A 23638-nucleotide genomic window follows, 5' to 3' on the forward strand; every position below is an offset into this window, starting at 1 on the left:
TTTAGAGCTTTTGAAGCTTTTCTTCACTTACCTGTGTTTAGAAGACTATAACCTTTGTGTGCATGTATGTTGTGTGTGTGTGTGCATGTGTGGTGTGTTTGTTACAGATTTTTAATGTCTTGAAATTGTGTTAATGTTCTCGCAGTTTATTATGCCATCAGAATGGTAAATGAGAACACTACAACTGTAGTTAGCTCACAATTTTTAAATAAAGGATACCACAGTGCATGCTGTTTGTTCAGTCTCTGCAGCCTCCTCTTTCTTGCCATGCCAGCTGTAGACTACCCTGATGGATCCTGGAAACAAACAAATGTTGTGCTGCATGAACGACTTAGATGGTTGTGATTCACTAAGGAACAGGATGACTGACGTAGTTCTTGTTGCTAATAGGCAGCTTGATTTGCACATGTTCACAATTTCTCTTGAGTGTCATTTGGTTCAATTACATTCTACAGATATTTAATATCTATAGGATCCTCATAATGCTAAAACCTATATGACATTTTTGGCGTGTGACAAAATCATCACCATTAATATTATTTACCAGGGCTTGGTTTGCATTTGTAACGTTGGTGCAGTTTCTTACTGGCAGCCAAGTTCCATCTTTCCGTGTCTTGACATCGAAACATTTGTTAGGAGGAAATTCCTGATAATGCTCCTGCTTTATAGGAAATCTGTTATCAGATGGTGAGCCTCTTATGTCTTGAGTGTTCAAACAATATTACAGATATTCTAGAAACAATCAAGACATGCTAATAAATATTGGACTAGATGATTCTATGATTCTATGGTGTAGTCCGGAAGGAAACAATCCATTGGTCAGTTAATATTTAATTTTTTTCATTTTTTTAAAGGCAGTCACAATCCACAAATGTTCCTAGTGAGGAAATTACTAGTTTTAAAGACAAGGATTTTTTATTCCTTGCTAGGGAAAAATGCACCATACGTGTTCTGCACCAGGAAAAATAAGAAATACATTTTCTCCCATTCCATTTTCATCCCAAACATATAAAAATCCATTGGTTGCTGCTTACATTGCAGAACTTCATATTAAATGATATTTCTGTGTGTAATTAAAAAGACATGCTATTGTCAGCTCTAACTTTATATAGTCTTTTTTTCTTTTTTAAAGCCATTTTCTTTTTTAAATTTTTTAAGTTATTTTTGAGAGAGAGAGAGAGACAGAGACAGAGCATGAGCGAGGGAGGGGCACAGAGAGAGGGAGACACAGAATCCGAAGCAGGCTCCAGGCTCTGAGCTGTCAGCACAGAGCCCAATGCAGTGCTCGAACTCATGAACCTGAAGATCATGACCTGAGCCGAAGTCGGACGCTTAACCAACTGAGCCATCCAGGTGTCCTGAGTCTTTTTTTCTTTTTAATCAAAGTGTTTGAGTTTTTTATTTTTCACATTTTACCTGCTTTTAATAAATCTATGCTAATGAGTATCAAAGAGATAAAGGATAATTCTAAAGAAATTCAATTCTCCCACTTTTTAAGAAAACACAAGGTAATACTACTTTCTTTACCCCTTAGGAACTCCTCCGTATTTTGAAAGGGAGGCTAATATCTGTGCCAGTCATTACTGAGGCTCTTTGCCCCCTGGCACAGCTTTGCTGGCTCCCTGGCTAGATGGGGCTGTGACTAGTCCTGGTCAGTAAGCTGTGAGTAGAAAGTGATGTGCGTCCCTTCTGAGCCAGAGGATTTAAGTACTAGTGCGACTCTCCATGATGACTGGCAACATGTGAGATGATGACTACTTTATCTGCCTGGGTCCCCAGCCAACCCCAAATGGGCAGATAACACAAGTAAGAAATAAATCTTTGTTCTTATAAATCAAGATTTTAGGGTTCTTTGTGGCTGCAACATAACAGACTATCCTGTTACAAGGTCATCACTGTATTCTAGATCTGTTCTAATAAGGTAGCCATGAGTCACATGTGACTATTTAAACAATTTAAAACTCAATTCCTCTGTTGCACTAGCCCCATTTAAAGTACTAAATAGTGCATCTGGGTGGCTCAGTCAGTTAAGCATCCGATATCAGCTCAGGTCATGATCTCATAGCTCGTGAGTTGGAGCCCCGCGTCAGGCTCTGTGCTGACAGCTCAGAGCCTGGAGCCTGCTTCAGATTCTGTGTCTCCCTCTCTCTCTCTGCCCCTCCCCTGCTTGCTCTCTCTCTCTCAAAAATAAATAAGCATTAAAAAATTTTTTAAAAAATAAAGTACTCAATAATCATGTATGACTAGTGGCTACCTTATTGAATAGCACAGATTAAAACTTTCTGTAAAGTTCCATCAGCACTGTTCTAGATGAATTAGGAATAAACAAGAACTCCAAATTTTACCCTAACTGTGCATATTACTTTTCAAATTACTGTGAAATGAAAACTTAAATGTTTGTATGAAATCAGTCTGGAGAGCATGGTCCATAGTTTCACCAATTATAGTGGATAATCGACTTTATACCTAGGTTATAGGTTTTGATTCATTGCTTATATTCATATATATTTTTTACTTTTTAAAACATTTTAAAAGTACCAATTCTGTGTTTCTCATCACAAAATCTAAATAGACCTGTAATTCACAAGTAATTACGAGACTACTTGGGATACCAAACAACCAGCTAGAACAAAAATCTCCAGTGTTTTTGGAACATGGAGCTAGTTGAGATAGGGGAGCTTGCAATGGGGACATATGAGATAGATGTACAGGAGAGACAGGGTCACTAACACAGGATTTCCTTGACAGTGGACCAAAAGGAAGGTGGGAGGGGCCATTGCAACAGCTGCAATCATTTAACTTCAGTGGCTTCGTTCATTGATATTGGAAATATCCAGGAAATCTGCAGTGTTTGGAGACATTAAATTTCTAACTGCTGCTTCCTTGAAATTTCAGCCCACAGGCCCCACTGTGTTCCAAAGGCTAACATTCTGCAGCAAGGGCTCCACGTCAGAGACCATAGTCCCAGTGGCGACCACATGGAAATGTATGATAAATCTTCACAAGACATTATTAGACTCTCTGAGACTAGATTTCTTCCAGATGGAGATAACTAAGGAGAAGGAAATTATAAAGTAACCTGTCAATTTGGTCATTCACACTTATTAGCTTCTTTTGGGCAGACAGAAGTAGCCTCCAATAGTTAAGAGATAAGTTGAGCTACAGGGCTCCTCCACCATCTTCTCTCAGATGGTGTGTTAAAGTGAAAGATGGCCTCGGGCCAAATTCGTCAAACATTTATTAGCAAGTAGTCCTACAACCTATTCTGCAAGGTCTGTGAAGTCGCAGATCTCTCTCCAGAAAGTACCTGACCTGCTCACTGAAGACAGATGCTGCAGGATACTAGGGTAGGATTTACCTAACCTGGTTAATCAGCAAAATGAAGTCAGTTCCAGCTGGACTTATTGGAGCTGTATCTCGTGCCTCAGTTTCTTCATCTATAAAATGAGAGTAATAGCTCTTCTCTAGTAGTTGTTACAAAAATTAAATGAGGGGCGCCTAGGTGGCTCAGTCGGTTAAGCATTCAACTCCTAACTTTGGCTCAGGTCATGATCTCACAGTTCGTGAGTTCGAGCCCCACATTGGGCTCTGTGCTGACAGTGCAGAGCCTGCTTGGGATTCTCTCTCTCTCCCTGCCCCTATGCTGCTTGCTCTCACTCTCTCTCAAAATAAATGTTTTAAATTTTTTTTTTAAATTAAGTGAACTTATGCACATTACCTGATCCTGATGGTAAGCACCTATTTTTTCTGGCACTCAGAGATGCTAAGATGTGTCAGAAACATGCTCTACCCTCAAGAAATTGATTGTACTCCTGCAGAAACAAAGTACATATGTGAAAAAGTTATATACTAATGAAAGATGAAAAGAACTATTTAAATTCACCTACCTCCCACAAAAAGGACCTTTGAATCCGAAAGTGCCCATGCAATTGTACAAAAAAAAATTTCTGTGAGTTTAGGAAATGCTACAACTGCCCTTTTGTTCTAAGGGGAAAGTTTTAACTCCCAGTCGCTACTCTCCTCTTCATAGTCAAAAGAGAAAAACTCATCTACCTTATGAGTCTTATTTCACAATTAAGAGGAAATTTCTCAGAGTTACTTCACTTGAATTGAACTATATCTTTATCCCAAAGAGTTCCCTAATTTTTTTCTTTATCTTTGATCTATCTGCCATTTAAATAACACCAACTCCCATGAAAAAAACTGTGAACGTCAATAGCTCTATACAGGCAGGACGGGGAGGGTGGGAAGCATGTGGCAAAATAACCTCAGTCTGATTTGCTAAATGAGGAGTATGTTATGGAGATAAACATAGATTGGTAATTACTAAAAAAAATCTTAAGGTCACCTTTTTTTTTTTTTGATATAACAAGCATTATCTTTGGGTGGTACCTTCCAGTTTATGGAGTGCTCCTCTATAAAAATCAATAGCTCCTTTCATTTTTTTAAGTCATTTAATCTTTTTTTTATCCTGATAACTGTCCCTTTTAATCCCCACCCCCTACTTCCCCCATCCTCCCACCCACATATCCTGTGGTAACCATCAGTTTTTTCTCTCTGGTTAAGAGTCTATTTCTTAGAGGGCCTGGCTGTCTCATTTGGTACAGCATGTGACTCGATCTCAAGGTCATGAGTTCAAGCCCCATACTGGGCATGGGGCCTACTTAAAAAAAAGATTTAGAGGCGCCTGGGTAGTTCAGTCGGTAAGCATCCGACTTTGACTCAGGTCGTGGTTTGTGAGTTCAAGCCCTGCATGAGGCTCTCTGCTGTTAGCAAAGAGCTGCTTCAGATCCTCTGTCTCCCTCTCTGCCCCTCCCTTGGTCACTCTTTCTCTCTAAAAAAATAAATCAACGTTGTGTTTTTTTTTTAATTTTTAAAAATTGGTTAAGAGTCTGTTTCTTGGTTTCTCTCTTTCCTTTGCTCATTGGTTTTGTTTCTTAAATTTTACATATGAGTGAAATCATATGGCATTGGTCTTTTTTTGACTTATTTTGCTTAGCATGATACTCTCCAGCTCTCTCCATGTTATTGCGAATGGCAAGATTTCATTATTTTTTTATGGCTGAGTTATATTCCATTTTGTGTGTGTGTGTGTCACATCTTCTTTATCCACTCATCTATTAACGGGCTCTTGGGTTGCTTCCATAGTTTTTCCGTTGTAAATAATGCTACAATAAACAGAGGTGCATATATCCCTTTGAATTAGTGTTTTTTGTATTTTATGGGTCAATACCCAGTAGTGCAATTCCTAGATTGTAGGGTATTCTATTTTTAACTTTTTGAGGAACTCCATACTGTTTTCCACAATGGCTGCACCAATTTGTATTCCCACCAACAGTGCAAGAGGGTTCCTTTTTCTCCACATCCTTGCTAATACTTCCTTCTAGGAAGGATACTATATAATAATGAAGGGGACAACCCAACAAGAGGATATAACAATTGTAAATATTTATGCACCCAAAATGGTGGCACCCAAATATATAAAACAGTTAATAACAAACATAAAAGAACCAATAATAAGGGGCACCTGGGTGGCTCAGTTGGTTGAGTGTCCGACTTCGGCTCAGGTCATGATCTCACAGTCCGTGAGTTCAAGCCCCACATCGGACTCTGTGCTGACAGCTCAGAGCCTGGAGCCTGCTTCGGATTCTGTGTCTCCCTCTCTCTCTGCCCCTACCCCACTCATGCTCTGTCTCTCTCTCTCTGTCAAAAATAATAAACATTTAAAAAAATCTTTAAAAAATAATCAATAATAATATAATAACAGGGTATTTTAACACCCCACTAAATGATGGACAGATCATCCAAACAGAAAATCAACAAGAAAACAGTGGCTCTAAATGACACACTGGACCAGATGGATTTAACAGACATATTCAGAACATTCCATCCTAAAACAGCAGAATACATGTTCTTTTCAAGTACACGTGGAACATTCTCCAGAACAAATCACATATTAGCCACAAACAAGTCTCAACAAATTCATAAAAACTGAAGTCATACCATGCATCTTTTCTGATTACAACACTATGAAACTAGAAATTAACCACAAGAAAAAATCTGGAAAGGATATAAATACATGGATGTTAAATAACATACTATTAAACAATGAATGGGTCAAACAAGAAATCAAAGAAGAAATCAAAAATTACATGAAAACAAATGAAAATGAAAATACAATGGTCCAAAATCTGGGATATGCTAAAAGTGGCTCTAAGAGGAAAGTGTACAGGAATACAGGCCTACCTCAAGAAGCAAGAAAATTCTCAAATAACCTAACTTTATACCTAAACGGGCTAGAAAAAGAATAAACAAAACCAAAACCATCAGAAGGAAGGAAATAATAAATTTTAGAGCAGAAATAAGTGATATAGAAACTAAAAAAAGAAACAACAACAACAACAAAAAACCAGTATAACAGATCAATGAAACCAGGAGCTGGTTCTCTGAAAAGATCAACAAAATTGATAGACTTCTAGCCAATTAAAAAAAGAGAGACAGAGGACCCAAATAAACAAAATTACTAAAGGAAGAGGAGAAATAACAAGCAATACCACAGAAATACAAACAATTGTAATGATATTATGAAAACCTATATGCCAACAAATTGGACAACTCAGAAGAAATGGATATATTCCTAATTTTTTTTTTTTTTTGAGGAAGAAAGAGTGAGAGAGGGAGGGGGGCAGAGAGAGAGGAGGAAAGAGAATCCCAAGCAGGCTTCATGCTGTCAGCCCAGAGCCCAATACAGGGCTTGAACCCACAAACCATGAGATCATGACCTGAGCCAAATTCAAGAGCCCCACGCTTAACCAAATGAGCCACCCAGCACCCCAAATTCCTAACTTTTAATTGACGTTTACAAAAGTGAATTCACATTGACTTGTTTCTGACTGCATATTAACTACAGAAAAATAGGGCTTTGCTAGGTGGTCCCAGGAAAAGGCTGGGTAGATATCTTTTTTAAAGTGTCTAGAAAGCTCAAAATGGAGGATCCTATTTTCTGGAGAATCAGAAGACCGAGGGCTTAGAAAATGAGAAGCCACCATAGTAGGAGTGAGGGCCAAACAGAACCTACTGAAAATAAGCAGTAGCTCTGCTCTCTTTGGAACCCACACTAAGCTGAGAGTAAAAGAATAGTAACTTTTTTTTTTAAAGCTCTAAACCCTTCACAGACAAATATGGGAGAAGACAAATGAAAATAACAGATTTTTGGAAGACAGAAAGCAAAAAGATAAATGGGCACCTGACTTAGAGCACAGAAGCTGAAACCTGACTTCCTACAGAGAAGGAAGCCATAGAAAGCAGGTCAGTTTTGTCCTCAAGAATTCCTAAAACGCTAAAGACTGGAGGAACCCGGTACCTATGAGAGGGTCCTTAAAGGGGATGTAAGGTATCAACTCATAGATGGAAACCAAGGTCTTTTAGGTCAAAGAAGGTCAAAAGTCCAACTAGAAGACTAAGAGACATGTAGGATGGAATAACTATGAATTAGGACAGACCAAGGTCCAGAGTCCAGGTCAGTCTGAACACATCCTTAATACCCAAAAAGTGCAGAAATGAGGCCGATCCTAGAAAGACATTTTCTTGCTCAAGCAGTTTTAAAGACAGATAAGCTTCTTCAAATTGTTTGTCCAAGAAGCCAAATTGTTTAGACTTTCCATAATGAACCTTTTTAATGGATGCCTTATATTCATTTATTTAGAATAGAAGCTCAGTTAACTAATTTCCATTTAATCCAACTTGCCCAACTTAACCACAATTTTCATTCCTCTGTAAAATAAATTATCAGATGCCCACACACTTCTGAGTTGTACATTTACCAGCAGTCAGTTGGGTTTGTTCTTAAACTTACTTATGCCAGTTCTACTTGCAACTGTAATCACATAATTTGATTATATAAACCAACAAAAATTGAGTGATAAAGGGAAAAGTAGTTTCTGCTATGGAAAGCAAATTAAGACTAGTGGCCATACATGGCAGACTGAACACTCAACATTTATTTCCTGCCTCCCCAAACCCCACTAAGATGAAAGGACAAAGGCATAAACCCACAAGGGCAAAGAAAAGAGGTGAGATGGTAGACTTCAGTGTTGACAAAATTTGGGGATAGACTAATTGGTAATTAAGCTTGCTCTTTTTCTTCTCTGCAATTGTCTTCAGGAAAGCAAGCCTCAAAGAGGAAGTTGAGTCCTACCACAGAACTAGGCAAAAGTAGAGGAATTAGATTGACTCCCTCTCGTCTCTTCCTCTAGCCCATATGGCCCTCTGACAGCCCTGGCAGAAAAGAGGATTTTCTAAAGTTAGGCTAGAGAGGCCATGGACAACAGGCCCAAGTGAGATGGGGGTGAAGCAACTTAGAAAACACAGGGCTCAGGGGAAAGCTACACACTAAACCTTGAAACTCCAGCCCTCTCCCCCTGTGTGGCTGCCAGCACTCTGACTGCCAGGCAAGACCAGTTACATAATTTGCAGGGCCCAGTGCTAGAAAAAAGTATTAAGAATTTCAAGACAGTGACATCAGGGCATCAGGTGCCCCTGGCTTTTTAAGTAAGCTCTATGCCCAATGTGGGACTCGAACTTATGACCCCAAGATCAAGAGTTACATGTTCCATCAACTGAACCAGCCAGGAGCCCCATTCTGTTTTTTTTTTTATTATTAATATTTTACCTGTAAATGTTGCAAATTTTAAAACCTAGTTCTTCCCTAAACTATTAAATTCAATTTCCGGATCTGATTTGCTAGATTTACAAATTTACCAAGATGTAATACTCACTTTTTTTTTTTTTAACTTTTGAACTTCTTTACCCATTTTTTCCATTCTCCACCCTCACCTCAGGCAACCACCAATCTGTATCTATGAGGTTGTTGTTTGTTTTTTCCAAGATTCTACATACAAGAGAGATCATAACAGTATTTCTTTCTCTGACTTATTTCACTTAGTATAATGTCCTGCAGGCCCATCCATTTGTTGCAAATAGCAAGAACTCATTCATTTTTATGAGTAAATAACATTCTGTTGTTTATCTGTGACATAATTTCTTGATCCATTCATACATCAATGGACACTAGGTGGTTTTCACATCTTGGCTATCATAAATAGTGCTGCAATAAACATAGGGTGCATATATCTTTTCAAGTTAGTGTTTTCATTTTTTTCAGATAAATACCTAGAGGTTGAATTGCTAGATCATATAGTTTTACGTTTTAATTTTTTGAGGAACTTCAAAAAATTTTTTCCATAGAGGCTGCACCAATTTCCATTCTACCAATTGTATACAAGGGTTCCCTCTTCTCCACATCCTTCCCAACACTTGTTATTTCTTGTCTTTTTGATACTGGCCATTCTAACAGGTGTGAGGTGATATCTCACTATGGTTTTGTTTTGCATTTCCCTGATGGTTAACAATGTTGAGTGTCTTTTCATGTACCTATTGGCCATCTGCATATCTTTTTTGGAAAAATGTCTATTCAGATTTTCTGTCCATTTTCTAATCAGATTATTTTTTTGCTATTGAGTTATATGGGCTCCTTATATATTTTGGATATTAACCCCATCCAGATATATGATTTGCAAATATGTTCTCTCATTCAATAGGTTCCTTTTTTTATTTCATTGATGTTTTCCTTTGCTGTGCAGGGGCTCTTTAGGTTAATGTAGTCCCATTTATTTATTTTTACATTTGTTTTGGTGTCAGATTTAAAAAAATACTGTTTTGGTAATACCTATGTCAAGGAGCTTACTGCCTATGTTCTCTTCTAGCTTTATGGCTTCAGATCTTGTGTTCAACAGCTTTTAACCCATTTTGGGTTGTGTGTGTCATGTAAGACAGTGGTCTACTTTCATTCTTTGTATGTGTCTGTCCAATTTCCCCAACCCCACTTATTGAATTTTATTTCTTTTTCTTGCCTAATTGCTCTGACAAGGAATTCCAATATCATGTTGAATAGAAGTGGAGAGAGTGGGCATCCTTGTTTTGTTCCCAATCTTAGATAAAAAGCTTTCAGCTTTTCACTGTTGAGAATGATTTTAGTTTTGGGCTTGCCTTTTTTTGGCCTTTATTACTTTGAAGTAACTTCTATACCCACTTCATTGAGTTATCATAAATGGATGTTGAATTTTTTCAAATGCTTTTTCTGCATCCATTGAAATGATCATGATTTTTACCCTGCACTTTATTAATATGGTATATTACAGTGGCTGATTTATGGATGTTGAATCAGACTTCCATCCCTGATTATATATCATCCTAATGGTTACCACTAATCAAAAACCAGCAATATGCAAACAAAAAAATAGAGAAAGGAATCCGAGTATATCACTAAAGAAAGCCAGCAAAACCATGAGATAAGAGAGCAAGAGAAGAACAAAACACAGAGAACTACAAAAACAACCAAAAAACAAATAACAAAATGACAATAAGTACATACCTATCAATAATTACTTTGAATATAAATGGACTAAAGCTCCAATAAAAAGACCTAGGGTGATGGAATGGATTAAAAAAGCAAGATCCAGGGGCACCTGGGTGGCTGAGTTGGTTAAGTGTCCAACTTTGGCTCGGGTCATGATCTCATATTTCGTGGGTTTGAACCCTGCATTGGGCTCTGTGCTGACAATGTGGTGCCTGCTAGGGATTCTCTCTCTCTTCCCCTCTCTTCCCCTCCCTTACTTGTGCTTTCTCTCTCTCTCATAATAAATATGATCATTTTTTTAAAAAAAATTTTATGTTTATTCTTGAGAAAAAGAGAGAGAGAGAGAGAGACAGAGCATGAGTGGAGGAGGGGCAGAGAGAGAGGGAAACACAGAATCTGAAGCAGGTGCCAGGCTCTGAATTGTCAGCACAGAGCCTGATGTGGGACTCGAACTCATGAACCACGAGGTCATGACCTGAGTCAAAGTTGGACACTTAACTGACTGAACCACCCAGGTGCCCCGTAAATAAATAAACTTTAAAAAATAAAAATAAAAAAGTAAGACCCTGACATATGCTGCCTACAAGAGACTCATCTGAGACCTAAAGACACATGCAGGTTAAAAGTGAAGGGATGGAAAGACATTTACCATGCAAATGGGAGTGAAAAGAAAGCCAGGGTAGCAACACTTATGTCAGACAAAATAGACTTTAAAACAAAGACTGTAACAAGAGACAAAGCAGGACACTATATAATCTAACAAGGGAACAATCCAACAAGAAGATATAATAATTGTAACTATTTAGACACCTAACATAGAAGCACCCAAATTCATAAAGCAGCTAATAACAAAAATGAAGTAATTGACAGTAACACAATAATAGTAGGGGTGTTTAAAACCTCCACTTACATCAATGGATAACTCACCCAAACAGAAAACCAACAAGAAAACAGTGGCTCTCAATGAGACACTGGACCAGATGGACTTAACAGATATATTCTGAACATTCCATCCTAAAACAGCAGAATACATTCTTTTCAAGTGTACATGGAACATTTTCCAGAATAGATCACATATTAGGCCACAAAGCTAGTCCCAACAAAATAAAAAAACTGAAGTCATACCATGCATCTTTTCTAACCAAAACATTATGAAACTAGAAATCAGCCTCAAGAAAAAAAATCTGGAAAGACCACAAATTCATGGAGATTAAATAACATGCTACTAAACAATGAATGGGTCAACCAAGAAATAAAAGAGGAAATAAAAAAAAAACCTGGAGACAAATTAAAATGAAAACACAACAGTCTAAAATCTTTGTGATGCAGGGGCGCCTGAGTGGCACAGTCAGTTAAGCATCTGACTCTTGATATCAGCTTGGGTCATGATCTCACAGCATGTGAGTTCAAGCCCCACATCGAGCTCTGTGCTGATGGCACAGAGACTGCTTGGGATTCTGTCTGCCCTCCTCTCTGCCCCTTCCCAGCTTGTGCTCTATAAATAAATAAATAAGCAAACAAACAAACAAGCAAACAAACTTACAAAATTTTTACAAAATAAATAAAATCTTTGTGATGCAGCAATAGTGGTTCTAACAGGGAAGATTATAGCAACACAGGCCTACCTCAAGAAGCAAAAAACAATCTCAAATAAATAGCTTAACCTTACACCTAAAGGAGCTAGAGAAAGAATAAATAAAACACAAAACCAGTGTTAGGAAGGAAATAATAAAGATTAGAGCAGGAATAAACAAAATAGAAACTCAAAAAAAAAAAAAAAAACCCAGTATAACAGATGAATGAAATCAGGAGCTGGTTCTTTTTTTTTTTTGTTTTTTTTTAAATTTTTTTTTTTCAACGTTTTTATTTATTTTTGGGACAGAGAGAGACAGAGCATGAACGGGGGAGGGGCAGAGAGAGAGGGAGACACAGAATCCGAAACAGGCTCCAGGCTCCGAGCCATCAGCCCAGAGCCTGACACGGGGCTCAAACTCACGGACCGCGATATCGTGACCTGGCTGAAGTCGGACGCTTAACCGACTGCGCCACCCAGGCGCCCCCAGGAGCTGGTTCTTGAGAATGATCAACAACATTGATAAACCTTTAGCCAGACTCATCAAAAAAAAAAAAAAAAAGCATAAATTCCTAGAAACATATAACCCTCCCCAAACTGAATTACCAATGAAATCGAATCGGTAACCAAAAAATACTATGAAGCCAGCATTGCCCTGATATGAAAAGCAGATAAATGTGCTTCAGAAAAACTGTACTCTTAATCCTTTTCACCTATTTCACCCAGAGCCCCCCTCCCCAGTAACATCAGTTTGTTCTCTATAGTTAAGAGTCTATTTTTTGGTTTCTTATTTTTCTCTTTGTGCCTTTATTTTGTTATTTAAATTCCACATATGATTGAAATTATATATTTGTTTTTCTCTAACTTCTTTCACCTAGCATAATACTCTCTAGCTCCATCTACATTGTTGCAAATGACAACATTTCATTCTTTTTTATGGCTGAGTAATATTCCATGGTGTGTGTGTGTGTGTGTGTGTGTGTGTGTGTGTGTGTGTGTATACACCACATCTTCTTCATCCATAATTTGGCTATTGGAAATAATGCTGCAATAAACATAGGGTGCATATACCTTTTTGAACTAGTGTTTTCATATTCTTTGGATAAATACCCAGTAGTGGATAATGGATCATATAGTAATTCTATTTTTAATTTTTTTTAGATACCTCCATACTATTCCACAGTGGTTGCACCAACTTGCCTTCTCACCACAAGAAGTGCATGAGAGTGAAGTACACTTACTATGATGAGCGCTGAGTAATGCACAGAATTGTTGAATTACCGTATTGTACACCTGAAACTAATATAACACTATATGGTAACTCTACTGGAATTAAAAAAAATTTTTTTGATGTTTATTTATTTTTGAGAGAGACAGACAAAGCGTGAACAGGGGAAGGGCAAAGAGAGAAGGAGACACAGAATCCAAAGCAGGCTCCAGGCTCCGAGCTGACAGCAGAAAGACCAATATGAGGCTCAAACTCATGAACTGCAAGATCATTACCTCAGCTGAAGCAGGATGCTTAACTGACTGAGCCACTCAGGCTCAATTTTTGATTTTTTTTTTTAAAAAGAGAGAGAATGGTATACTGCAAAGCAGAAGGAAGAGAAAGTCTGGCTTCCTTTCAATTCAATGACTGTGCACAATGTCTTTTCCCCCAGTAAAAACATGTCCCAGTGAGTTTCACAGATCTTAACTAATTACATTTCTTTTTCCTCTTTCCAGAGGGGACCAGATGTGTTTATTTCTGATATTTCCTGTGGTAGGTGTTTTTCATTTCTGGCCATCCAGTTCTAAACACACTTCCTATTCAGAGAAAGAAGCTCAAGTGTAGACAAGTAGCCCCCTTCCCTAGAATTTGGGAATGTGACCTTCCAATCAGTGCAGGAGAACCTGACCTTCCAATCAGTGCAGTGCCGCAACCTAAAAATCTGACCCTGGAGTAACACAGGAAGCAAATGACAGTTTTGCATCTTTCAGGGGTAGTAGAAGAAACAGTAATGGCAGTGTTCAACGTCCATTTGTGGCCAGGCCAATGACAGAAGCTGCTGGATACTAACTAGATTCTTCCTGTGTATTGATCTGGTCTCTCTTTTTGGCTGCCTAATTTCCCATGGCTTCCTGTCCATGTTCCAAACCTCATTCATTAGATTTTCCATCAATTTTGTGAGCTATCCATTGATCTTACCATACATTCTTTTCTCTCTAACTAACCTAAGTTGGTCTCCATTGTGTGGGAACCTGGAAATGATTAATACCTTCCCCTTTTGTGTGGAAGTTACCTTTTCTATGATAAAAAGATGAGGGAGAGAATGCCTCCTAAGCAATTGTTCCTAAGTCAGGTGGCCAGCTCTAATCCAAAAATATCCATTATTAAGATTTGGGTGCTAATCTCTTCTTTACTTTTCTTTATAGTTCTACTACCTGTGTATATATCCCAAATTATACTGTATACGTTCTTTCATGCCTTACTTTCACTCAGTATTTGTTTATGAGATTCATCCAAGTTTTCAAGTACAGCTCCAATTTGTTCATTTGCATGGCTATAAAGTAACCTATTGTAAGAACATATCAAGATTTATCTATTCATTCTACTGTGTATAAGACATTGTATTCAGTGTGAAGCTAAAATAAACAAAACTGTTTTGAATATTCTGGTATATGTAGCCCAAGTGGCATTCAAGGGCATCTACTTGGCAGAATAACAATCATGGGTTATGTGTACCTTTGACTTTCCTAGATAATGCCAAACTATTTTCTGAATTGAATGCACCAACTCACCACATCAGCAGGCTTCAGGAGTTTCTCCTGCACTAAGCTGTGACTAACAACTGGTGTTATCAAATTGTTTCATTTTAGCCACCCTGGAGGATGACAAATAGCATCTCACTGCAGTTACAATTTTCATTTCCCTGATTAACAATGAACTTGAGGAGATTTACATATGTTTATTCATCATATTTTTTATTTGGTAAAGTCCCTATTCAAGTCTTTTGTTCACTTTTTCAATGTGATTATCCCTCACTGATTTGAAAGAGTTTTCATATGTTGTGAAGGCTAGTCCTTTATTAATTATGTGTGTGGCAAATATCTTCGTCCACTCTGTACTTTGTGGGGGCTTATGCTGGTTTTATGCTATCTTTTGGTGAACAAAAGCTCTTTATTTTAATCTAGTCAAATCTAGTATCATTTATAGTTGGTAATTTCTTGTTTTAAAATTCTTCTTTACTTTTGAGGTCATAAGGATATTCTCCTATATTAATTTCTAAAAGCTTTAAATATTGTCTTCCACATTTAAGCCTATAAAATGATTTTTGCTTCTGCTGTGAGAAAGGGATAGCCCATGTGGATATCCAACTGTTCCAGCAGCACTTATTGAAAAGCCCATCATCAAACCATAAGAGACTCAACTACAGAGAACAACCTGAGGGTTACTGGAGGGGAGACAGGTGGGACGTAGGCTAAATGGGTCATGGGCATTAAGGAGAGCACTTGTTGCGTGAGCACTGGGTGTGGTATTTAAGTGATGAGTCCCTAAATTCTACTCCTGAAACCAATACTACACTATATGTTAACTAACTTGAATTTAAATAAAATGTTGGAAGAAAAACAAAAGAAAAACCCATCTTTTTCCTACAGCATCTCTGTCATACACAAAGCGTCTATGTATATTTGGGTCTGTTCGTAGCCTCTCTATTCCACTCCATCAGCCTATTTGCCATCCATTTGCCACTACCATACTATCTTATTTACTATAATTTATAATAAATCTTGATATAGATCAAATTCTCCCAATATTTTGACAGTTTTTCAACCTTCACATTTCTATGTAAAATTTTAATTTCCTTATCCAATTCCACAAAAACAAAAATTAACAAATAACAAAAACCACCTGATGAAAATTTGATCTGAGATTGCATGCAACTTTTAAATTAATTTAGGGAGAACTGTCATCTTTACCATATTGGGTCTTTCAATTTATGACTTATAACAGCATTCAAACCAGTCTTAAGGGTTAACTTGCTGCAAGCTTATGTACTTCTTGCTTGCTGACCTAAGTCCCTTGGTCTATAGCAGAACTACATTACTTTCCTTGGGATTTGCAGACCACTGGCCTTGTGGAGTGAAGGACCAAATCTCCCAGAAGATAATGCCTGACTACACCTGAAAACAGCTGCTGATGATCCCAACAAGTCTGTTCAGTGTCATGTCAACATAGGACTAACGGCCTGGGCACTTGCTGCTCCTGCATATAGCCTCACTCCCTTTTCTCCTGCCTTCCCCCTTTAAAACCCTCCAACTTCATGTGGACAGTGATAATGGTCTTTGAGATGTTAGTCCACCATCTTCCCAAGTTGCTGGCTTCCTGAGTCAAGAAACCTTTCCTCTCCCACCATCACTTGTCTCAAGTATTGATTTTTGAGTGGCGAGCAGCTGAGTCTGAGTTCAGAACTAGTTCCCTGTCCAGTAACCAACTCAGAATGTCTCCACTTATTTTGGTTCTTCCTTAATGTCACCCAATGTTTTATTATTCTCTACATAGAATTGGAACATTAGCACAGAGGCCAGGTAATTATGTACACATATTTTAAATTGTTATGTTTTCCTTATGAAATGAACCTTTCATCATGATTATCTCTAGTAATGCCTTTTGACTAATATCAATATAGATATAATTGCTGTATTAGTTTCCAATTGCTGCTATTACAAATTTCCCCAAGCTTAGTGCCTTAACACAATACAAACATATGATTTTATAATTCTGTAGGTCAGAAGTCTAAAACAGATCTCATTGGGCTGAAGTCAGATGTTGGCAGGACTATGTTTCTTGCTAGACAGAGAACCCATTTCCTTATGTTTTCCAGATTCTAGAAGCCCCCTTCCTCCATCTTCAAAGCCAGAAACATTACATCTCTCTTTGCCTTTCTTCTACAGTTACATCCCCATCTGACTCTGATTCTTTTTCTGCCTCCCTTGGTGATTACACTGAGCCCACTCAGATAACCCAGGCCAATCTCTACATCTCAAGGTCCTTGATTTAATCACACATGCAAAATCCCTTTTGCTAAGGAAAATAACACCTATAATCTGAGCGTTTGTGCCCCCCCAAAATTCACATGTTGAAATCCTGATCTCCAACACACTGGTACTTTGAGGTGGGGCCTTTGGGGGTTATTAGCGGTATTAGCACCCTTATAAGAGAGGCCCTAGAAAATTCCCATTGTTAGTCTCTCAATCTTAGCTCTGGTACTAGAGTTTACCCTCAGAGAAATCCTGGCTTTGGCTTTTGCTAACTGATCACTGTTATAATTTCAATGTCCTGTTCTTAACCACTACCAACAGAAGCTCGTTCCCCATTTCTAGCTCCCCCTTTGGAGATCCCTTACTTTCCTGCATAGTTAGTAATGGTTTAAAAAGAATGTCATTTTTCTCCAGTCTTTGAGGGTTTTCTTGTCTTTTTTTTTTTTTTTTTTTTTTTTTTGGTAATGGAATGCACTAGGCTGTATAATGGCCCCGCAAATAGGGCCCTACTCTTTTTTTTTTTTTTTTAATGTTTATTTTTGAAAGAGAGACAGAATGCAAGCAGGGAAAGGGCAGAGAGAGAGAGATATAGAATCTAAAGCAGGCTCCAGGCTCTGAGCTGTCAGCACAGAGCCCGATGCAGGGCTTGGACCCACGAACCGTGAAATCATGACATGAGCCCAAGTCTGACACTTAATGGACTGAGCCACCCAGGCACCCCAAATGCGTCCCTATTCTAATCCCCAGGATGTTACTTATATAGCAAAAGGAGCTGTGCAGATGACTACGTTAAGGATCTTGATATGGGGAAATTTTCCCAGATTATCTGGTTGAGCCCAATGTAAAACCAAAGTTGTTTGTTATAAGACAGCAAGTGGAAATCGAGAGAGGGCAAATTCAGTAACAGAAGCACAGACTAAAGTGATGCAACTATCAGCCAAAGAATGCCAGCACTTCTAGAAGCTGGAGTAGGTAAGCAATGGATTCTCCCTTGGAACCTCCAAAAGGAACAGCTCTGCCTGCACCTATCTAAATCTAATTGATTAATTAACCTCTCCACTTGCATGTCTAATAAAAATTTCAAATTCAATGCATAAAAAACAAAATTCCTGATTTCTGCCTTCATAACAGTTTCCTTTGTAACTCAGTTCCTCCAAGGTGCTCACAACATCTCCTTCACTTCATATTCCACATATAATATATACACAAATCTTATCACGTCTTTTAAAATATGTCCAAAATTCAATTCAGTTTTCATCATCTCAATCACGACCACTCCAGCCTAAACCATTATCACTATGACCTTGATTACTGCAATAACTTCCTGATAACGCCTTTCACCAACTAATAAATATTTATTTTCCACTGGCTCCTTCTATATGGTCTCTGGGAGACAGAAGACTTTATCTCTTTCATTTAGTGCCATGAACCCTCAATGCAACCTCACTGACGCTCCACTTGCTAGAATGGAGCCACAGACACAGCAATTCGTTTAAGATGTTTGTGTGAAAATTAGCTGTAGGAGCCTTTTACAAATAAAAAAAGCAATGAATGAGCGAGTAGGATCAGATGGTTGAAGCAGTTTCCATAAGCCTTCCCTGTTTCCCTCAGGGGACAGGTTTTCTGTCTAAGCCAACACCCTTTTGTTCTTGACCACTGTGGGTGGAAAGTTTCTCGCTCCACTCCGCACCTCACCCTTAGCCGACCGCCTAATCACCTCGTCGTGGTCCCGCCTTGGCGACAGGTGAGCACACATGGCTTGGGTGGGAAGATGCACTTGAATCTTCCAGACCCTCACAAATGACACTGGATCCTTGGCCACACGTGCGACTTCAGTCGAATAGTAAAAAAGGCACACTTCTCGTTGACTTTCACTGTACCAGTAACTTGAAATTTAAAAGCCAGGGCAGAAACCTTCAGAGACTGAACCTTCAAGCTGGCTTCTGGGGAAAGAGCAGAGCGCACTCGCCATAAAGTATCTTCTCTACTGGTCCCTGGGGTTGATGGGAAGCAATATTCGTCTGTTATTACCCTGACCCAAAATGGCAGGTTATTAGATCACGTGCATAGCGGTGACGCTAGAGCCACTGGAAGAAGCAAGATGAGAAGGGAGAAAGAAAGCATCATTTTCTTGATCCACCATGGAGGCAGAGGTTATAGGTGAGAGAATAGGGACGAGGAAGCATCCAGACGGCAGAAACTGCGGGCTTGGCAAGGGAAGCCATAGGCGACACTGACCTAACCCAAAATGGCTCCAGAGGTTATAACCGGGAGCGCAAAAAGAGGCGGTGATTACGGTGATCAAAGATGGCGCTGGCGTCTGAAGGGAGGTGACGGGCGGGGGGTGCCAGGAGTGTCTTTGCCCTCTTCCAAGATGGCGGCCGTCGTGGGCGCTGTCTCTGGCTCCGCCCCACGGTCTCGGCCCCGCCCCTCCCTCGTCCCTCCCTCCGCCTCCTCTCAGTGCAGAGTCCGGGCGGTGGTGTTCTCGCAGGGAGAGCGTGCTCGGGGCCCTTGACATGGCGGCAGCGGCGGCTACTGCAGCGACAAAGGGGAATGGGGGTGGGGGGGGACGGGCCGGAGCCGGCGAAGCTGGCGGCGCGCGGAAAAAGAAGGGCCCAGGGCCTCTGGCCACGGCGTACCTGGTCATCTACAATGTGGTGATGACGGCGGGGTGAGGCCAGGGCTCGGGGAGGCGGGGAGCGAGCCTGGCCGGGGAGGGGGCTCTGCGGCCGGCGGGGCCTCCGGGCCCCCGCGCAGCGCAGCCCGGGCGGTGGGTGTCTGGGTCCGGGCTCCGGGGCACTGTGGGCAGCCGAGCGCTGAGCCGGCCCGGGTGCCTGCCCGGAACTCCCGTCTGGGCGAGGGGCCGAGCAAGTTCGCAGGGACTGGGTGTGCCCGAGCTGGAGTTCCCGGGCACCAAGGGGGTACGGGTTTGAAAGCCGCCCTGGGGCTGGTCCCCAGGGCCTTGGAAGGACGGGTGGGCTGGCCAGGGGTCGGCCATCCTGCAGCGCGGAGGAGAGCTCTGGCGGCAAGTCACGAATGCGAGCCATTTCCCCCAAGGGGAGTGGAGGGAGCTGTGGCTGCAGAGTGACCATATATTTAGGCGGCTGTTTTCAAAATCCAGACTGAGCTTTAATCTGAAAGGTAGTGGAAAAGCGTTCAAAGTTTTTGACCAGTGACATGAGCAGAGCTGTGCTTTAGATGAGTTGAGACTTTTTAGGAGGGATTGGGGTAAGGAAGAAGGAATTGGGGAGGAGGGCAATAGACCCTCCAAACTGGTTTTACCTTCTCTTGTTTCTCCCTCATTTCAGCCCATCCCTTGCCTCAGCAGGTTTAGTTCTAGTTCTGACACTAACTAGCTATGTGACCTTGGATAAATCACTTTGCTTTTCTTGTCCTCTATTTCTCATCTGTAAAACTAAAGAATTTGGGTTAGGTGGGCTCCAAGGTTCCTCCAATTCTTTGATCCCATAGTTTTGGTGAGGAAGATCACAGGATCAGACTATTTGTTGTTGTTGTTGTTGTTTTAAGATTTTATTTTTAAGTGATCTGCACCCAACGTGGTGGGGCTCAAACTTAGAACCCTAAGATCAAGAGTCGCATGCTCTGCCAGCAGCCAGCCAGGCGCCCCTGTTACGTATTTTTAATTCGTATTCATTTATAAAAGATTTTCCCTAACATTTTATTATGAAAACAGTTAAAGATGCAGAAAAGTTTAAAGAACTCTATGGTGAACATCTAGTTTTATTTATTTTTAAAATAGGTACTACATTGGCAGGTGTGTAATCAAAATATTACCTAAGAGCATACAGTGAAACTCTTCCCTCTCACCCTTCATTTCCACCCAGATCCCCTCCCTGGAGGCAGCTAATTTTGTGATGCTTTCACATCTTCACATGCTGATACAAGCAAATATGTACACACACACACACACACACACACACACACCCTTTTTTAAAAATGCTAATGTCATGTTAGCATTTCAGCACCTTGCATTTTTCACCCAAATATATATAGAGAGAGGTTTGTGGACTTGATTATTTTATTAGAAATGGCTGGTGTTGAAATGTAGTTTCAAAGAGATGGTGACTTGCTTGACTAGCTTGAGATCATGGAACTTGTTAGCCAGAGATCTATATCTAGAACCTATTTCTCTTGACTCACAGGCCAGTGAAGAAATACTACAGATGCAAGTTTTCTTTATCACATAAATCGTCATAGAGTGACTTTTAAAAGAACATTCTGGAATGTGTATTTATATCTATATGTAAATTCTTATCAGCAAGGGCATTAATGAAAGCATTGGACTGGAAAGAGATTTTAAGGTTCATTGGGGAAAAAGGAAAGAAGCCTTTATTCCTAGGTGATAGAGAGTAGGGAGTGGTGTCTTAAGCCAAGAAGAGAAATTGGGATTTTGAGAATAAAGTAGGCTTTTTTTTTTTTTTTTTTTTGTAGGCTGCTAATGTTGAGACAGTTACACCATTCAAGAATTCATTTCTTTTACAAATTCTTATTTGGTGTCTTTGTATGATAGTTTCTGGAAATAACATAGATCATATATCCCACTGCCTGGTTGAGATTGTACATTATTTAGGTAAACCTATTGTTGCTTTCAAGGAGACATACCTTAATAATAAACGTCCATTTGTTTCACTATGGAGCTTAACAAAAAACTACAGGGCCTGAGAAATTCATTTTTGAGAAGGACACAACAGAAATGTAACATTCCCAGTGATAGGCCTAAGTGTTTCCCTGTTTTGTGTTTTGTATTGATCTGGATTAATGGATTTTGGGAAATTGAGCTAAAAATCCTTTTTTCTTTAAAAAACCCACCTTTTATTCTTATTTCATTTGCAATTTTAAAAGAATAGGGTATAGGTATGTTTCTGTGAGATACTTGTGACAATAGTTTAAAACCTCTTTTCTCCTCCCTATTATTATTACAGACCCTCTGACTGCACAGGCCATTTAAAATTTTCCTGTAACAGCTTTTTTTTTTTCTCTTGTCTTAGACATTCTGGCACTTAATTTAGCTGCTCAAGGACCAATTTAGCTTATTCTCTTCATTTTGGCCTTGTTCTCAACAGGCAAGTTTGCCAGAAAGCTGAGCTCCAGATGGGTGAGGTGCCACTGTGCTTTTGCAGAGCACTCTTGGTTGGGTGTTGGTGGTGGTGCATTACAGCTTGGCATTTGAGGGCCATAGTTGATAAATCCAGGATGCTGATTCTTCAGGTCACCTTTAGCAGTATCTTTTGTTGCCAAATTTCAATTACCTCAGATCCCCACTTTTTTTTTTCTCTCTCTAATGGCTCTTTTTTTTTCCCTCTTTTTCACAGGTGGCTTGTTATAGCAGTTGGTCTGGTCAGAGCATACTTGGCTAAGGGTAGCTATCATAGCCTTTATTATTCCATTGAAAAGCCTTTGAAATTCTTCCAAACTGGAGCCTTATTGGAGGTAGGTACTCAGATTTGTTGTTGTTATTGGTTTCCATCGTGATAAAATAAGAAACACGCTACTGAATTATATTGAAGGAGCCATAACTCTGTTGGATTTCCTTTAAATTTGAGAACTTGCCTCATAGCATACTATAATGTTGATGACCAGATTTATCTTTGTGACATTCTGGATAAGGCAAAATCTCATTGAATTTATATTACCTGGAATATATTTTACATCCAACTTCTATTGGAAATCAAATGAAACAAGCTTATAAGAGGATTGTTTTTAATTCTAGGGAAATCCTAGGGAAGTGTTAGCAAACTCAGATACTCTCAGCAGCCAGCTTATGATGGAAACAGTGAAGCTGGTAAGTGTAGGATGTTAGGAATGGTAGATCTAAGAAACAGTAGAGCCTCTATAAATGCATCAAAAAGTTGTTTTAAATAAATGTTCATTAATTTCCCTGTATGAAGAATAACACGTATCTAGTCCTGTCTCCTGTGTTCAGTATATGTTAGAGTTTTTGAGTTGCGAGTGACAAAAACTCAATGCAAACTATTCTGAGCAAAAAAGGAATTTACTGGCTTTATAGTTGATAAAAATAAAGGGTTAACTTACAGAATCAAAGGGACCAGCTCAGTTATGAGACCCCAGGATTGGATTGGACTTTGTCAGACTCTTTCCACCTCTCATCTGTGTTTATGTCTGTTTCTCTTTGAATGTTGGTCTAAGGCTCCCCTACTATAGACTGCCTTCTCCACATGGAGAAGTTCTAGGGAAGGGTTCTGGTTGACCTTACTTAGACCAGTCAGTCACTCTTGCCTGTGATGTGAGTTAGTTGATTAGCTAGGTCTAGGATATAAGCCCATCCTTCTGGCCAAAGGGACTGTAAGCTTTGTTCATGGAAAAGGAGGTATAGGGTAGCTTTGGGCGCATAGTTCATTACGGTTGCAACAAAGATCTGGTATTCTGTTTCATTTCACTTAGCCTCCAGGACAAGCCCATCATGTCATTTGGAAGGTTATTACCTTTCACCTCCAGGAAATGACATGCAACACCTTAAGCTCCCACCTTCACATTTGAAAGCAGAAAGTTGTTTTCATTTTTTTTCCCTCTCAGCAGAGGTTTCAATACTGTCCATATGTACATGTTTTAGGCAGATGGTATGGAAAAGTGAGCTTCCAGCTGTG

At 39.6% G+C, this 23638-nt stretch overlaps 1 protein-coding gene across 1 annotated transcript in view; it reads left to right on the forward strand.

The window, feature by feature from the left end:
• The first annotated feature begins 19528 nt into the window (after nucleotides 1-19528).
• The window catches only part of HACD2 (3-hydroxyacyl-CoA dehydratase 2), a 104651-nt gene continuing 100541 nt past the window's right edge, over nucleotides 19529-23638 (forward strand). Inside the window, exons 1-2 of the mRNA XM_047099485.1 lie at nucleotides 19529-19683; nucleotides 22346-22463. Coding sequence (XP_046955441.1) covers nucleotides 19529-19683; nucleotides 22346-22463 — 273 coding nt within the window. The remainder of the gene's footprint in view (nucleotides 19684-22345; nucleotides 22464-23638) is intronic.

This window comes from Lynx rufus, unplaced genomic scaffold, assembly GCF_022079265.1.
Source record: "Lynx rufus isolate CCGP_SWC_20201006 ecotype Redwood Valley unplaced genomic scaffold, mLynRuf1.p SCAF_5, whole genome shotgun sequence".
Taxonomy (NCBI): domain Eukaryota; kingdom Metazoa; phylum Chordata; class Mammalia; order Carnivora; family Felidae; genus Lynx; species Lynx rufus.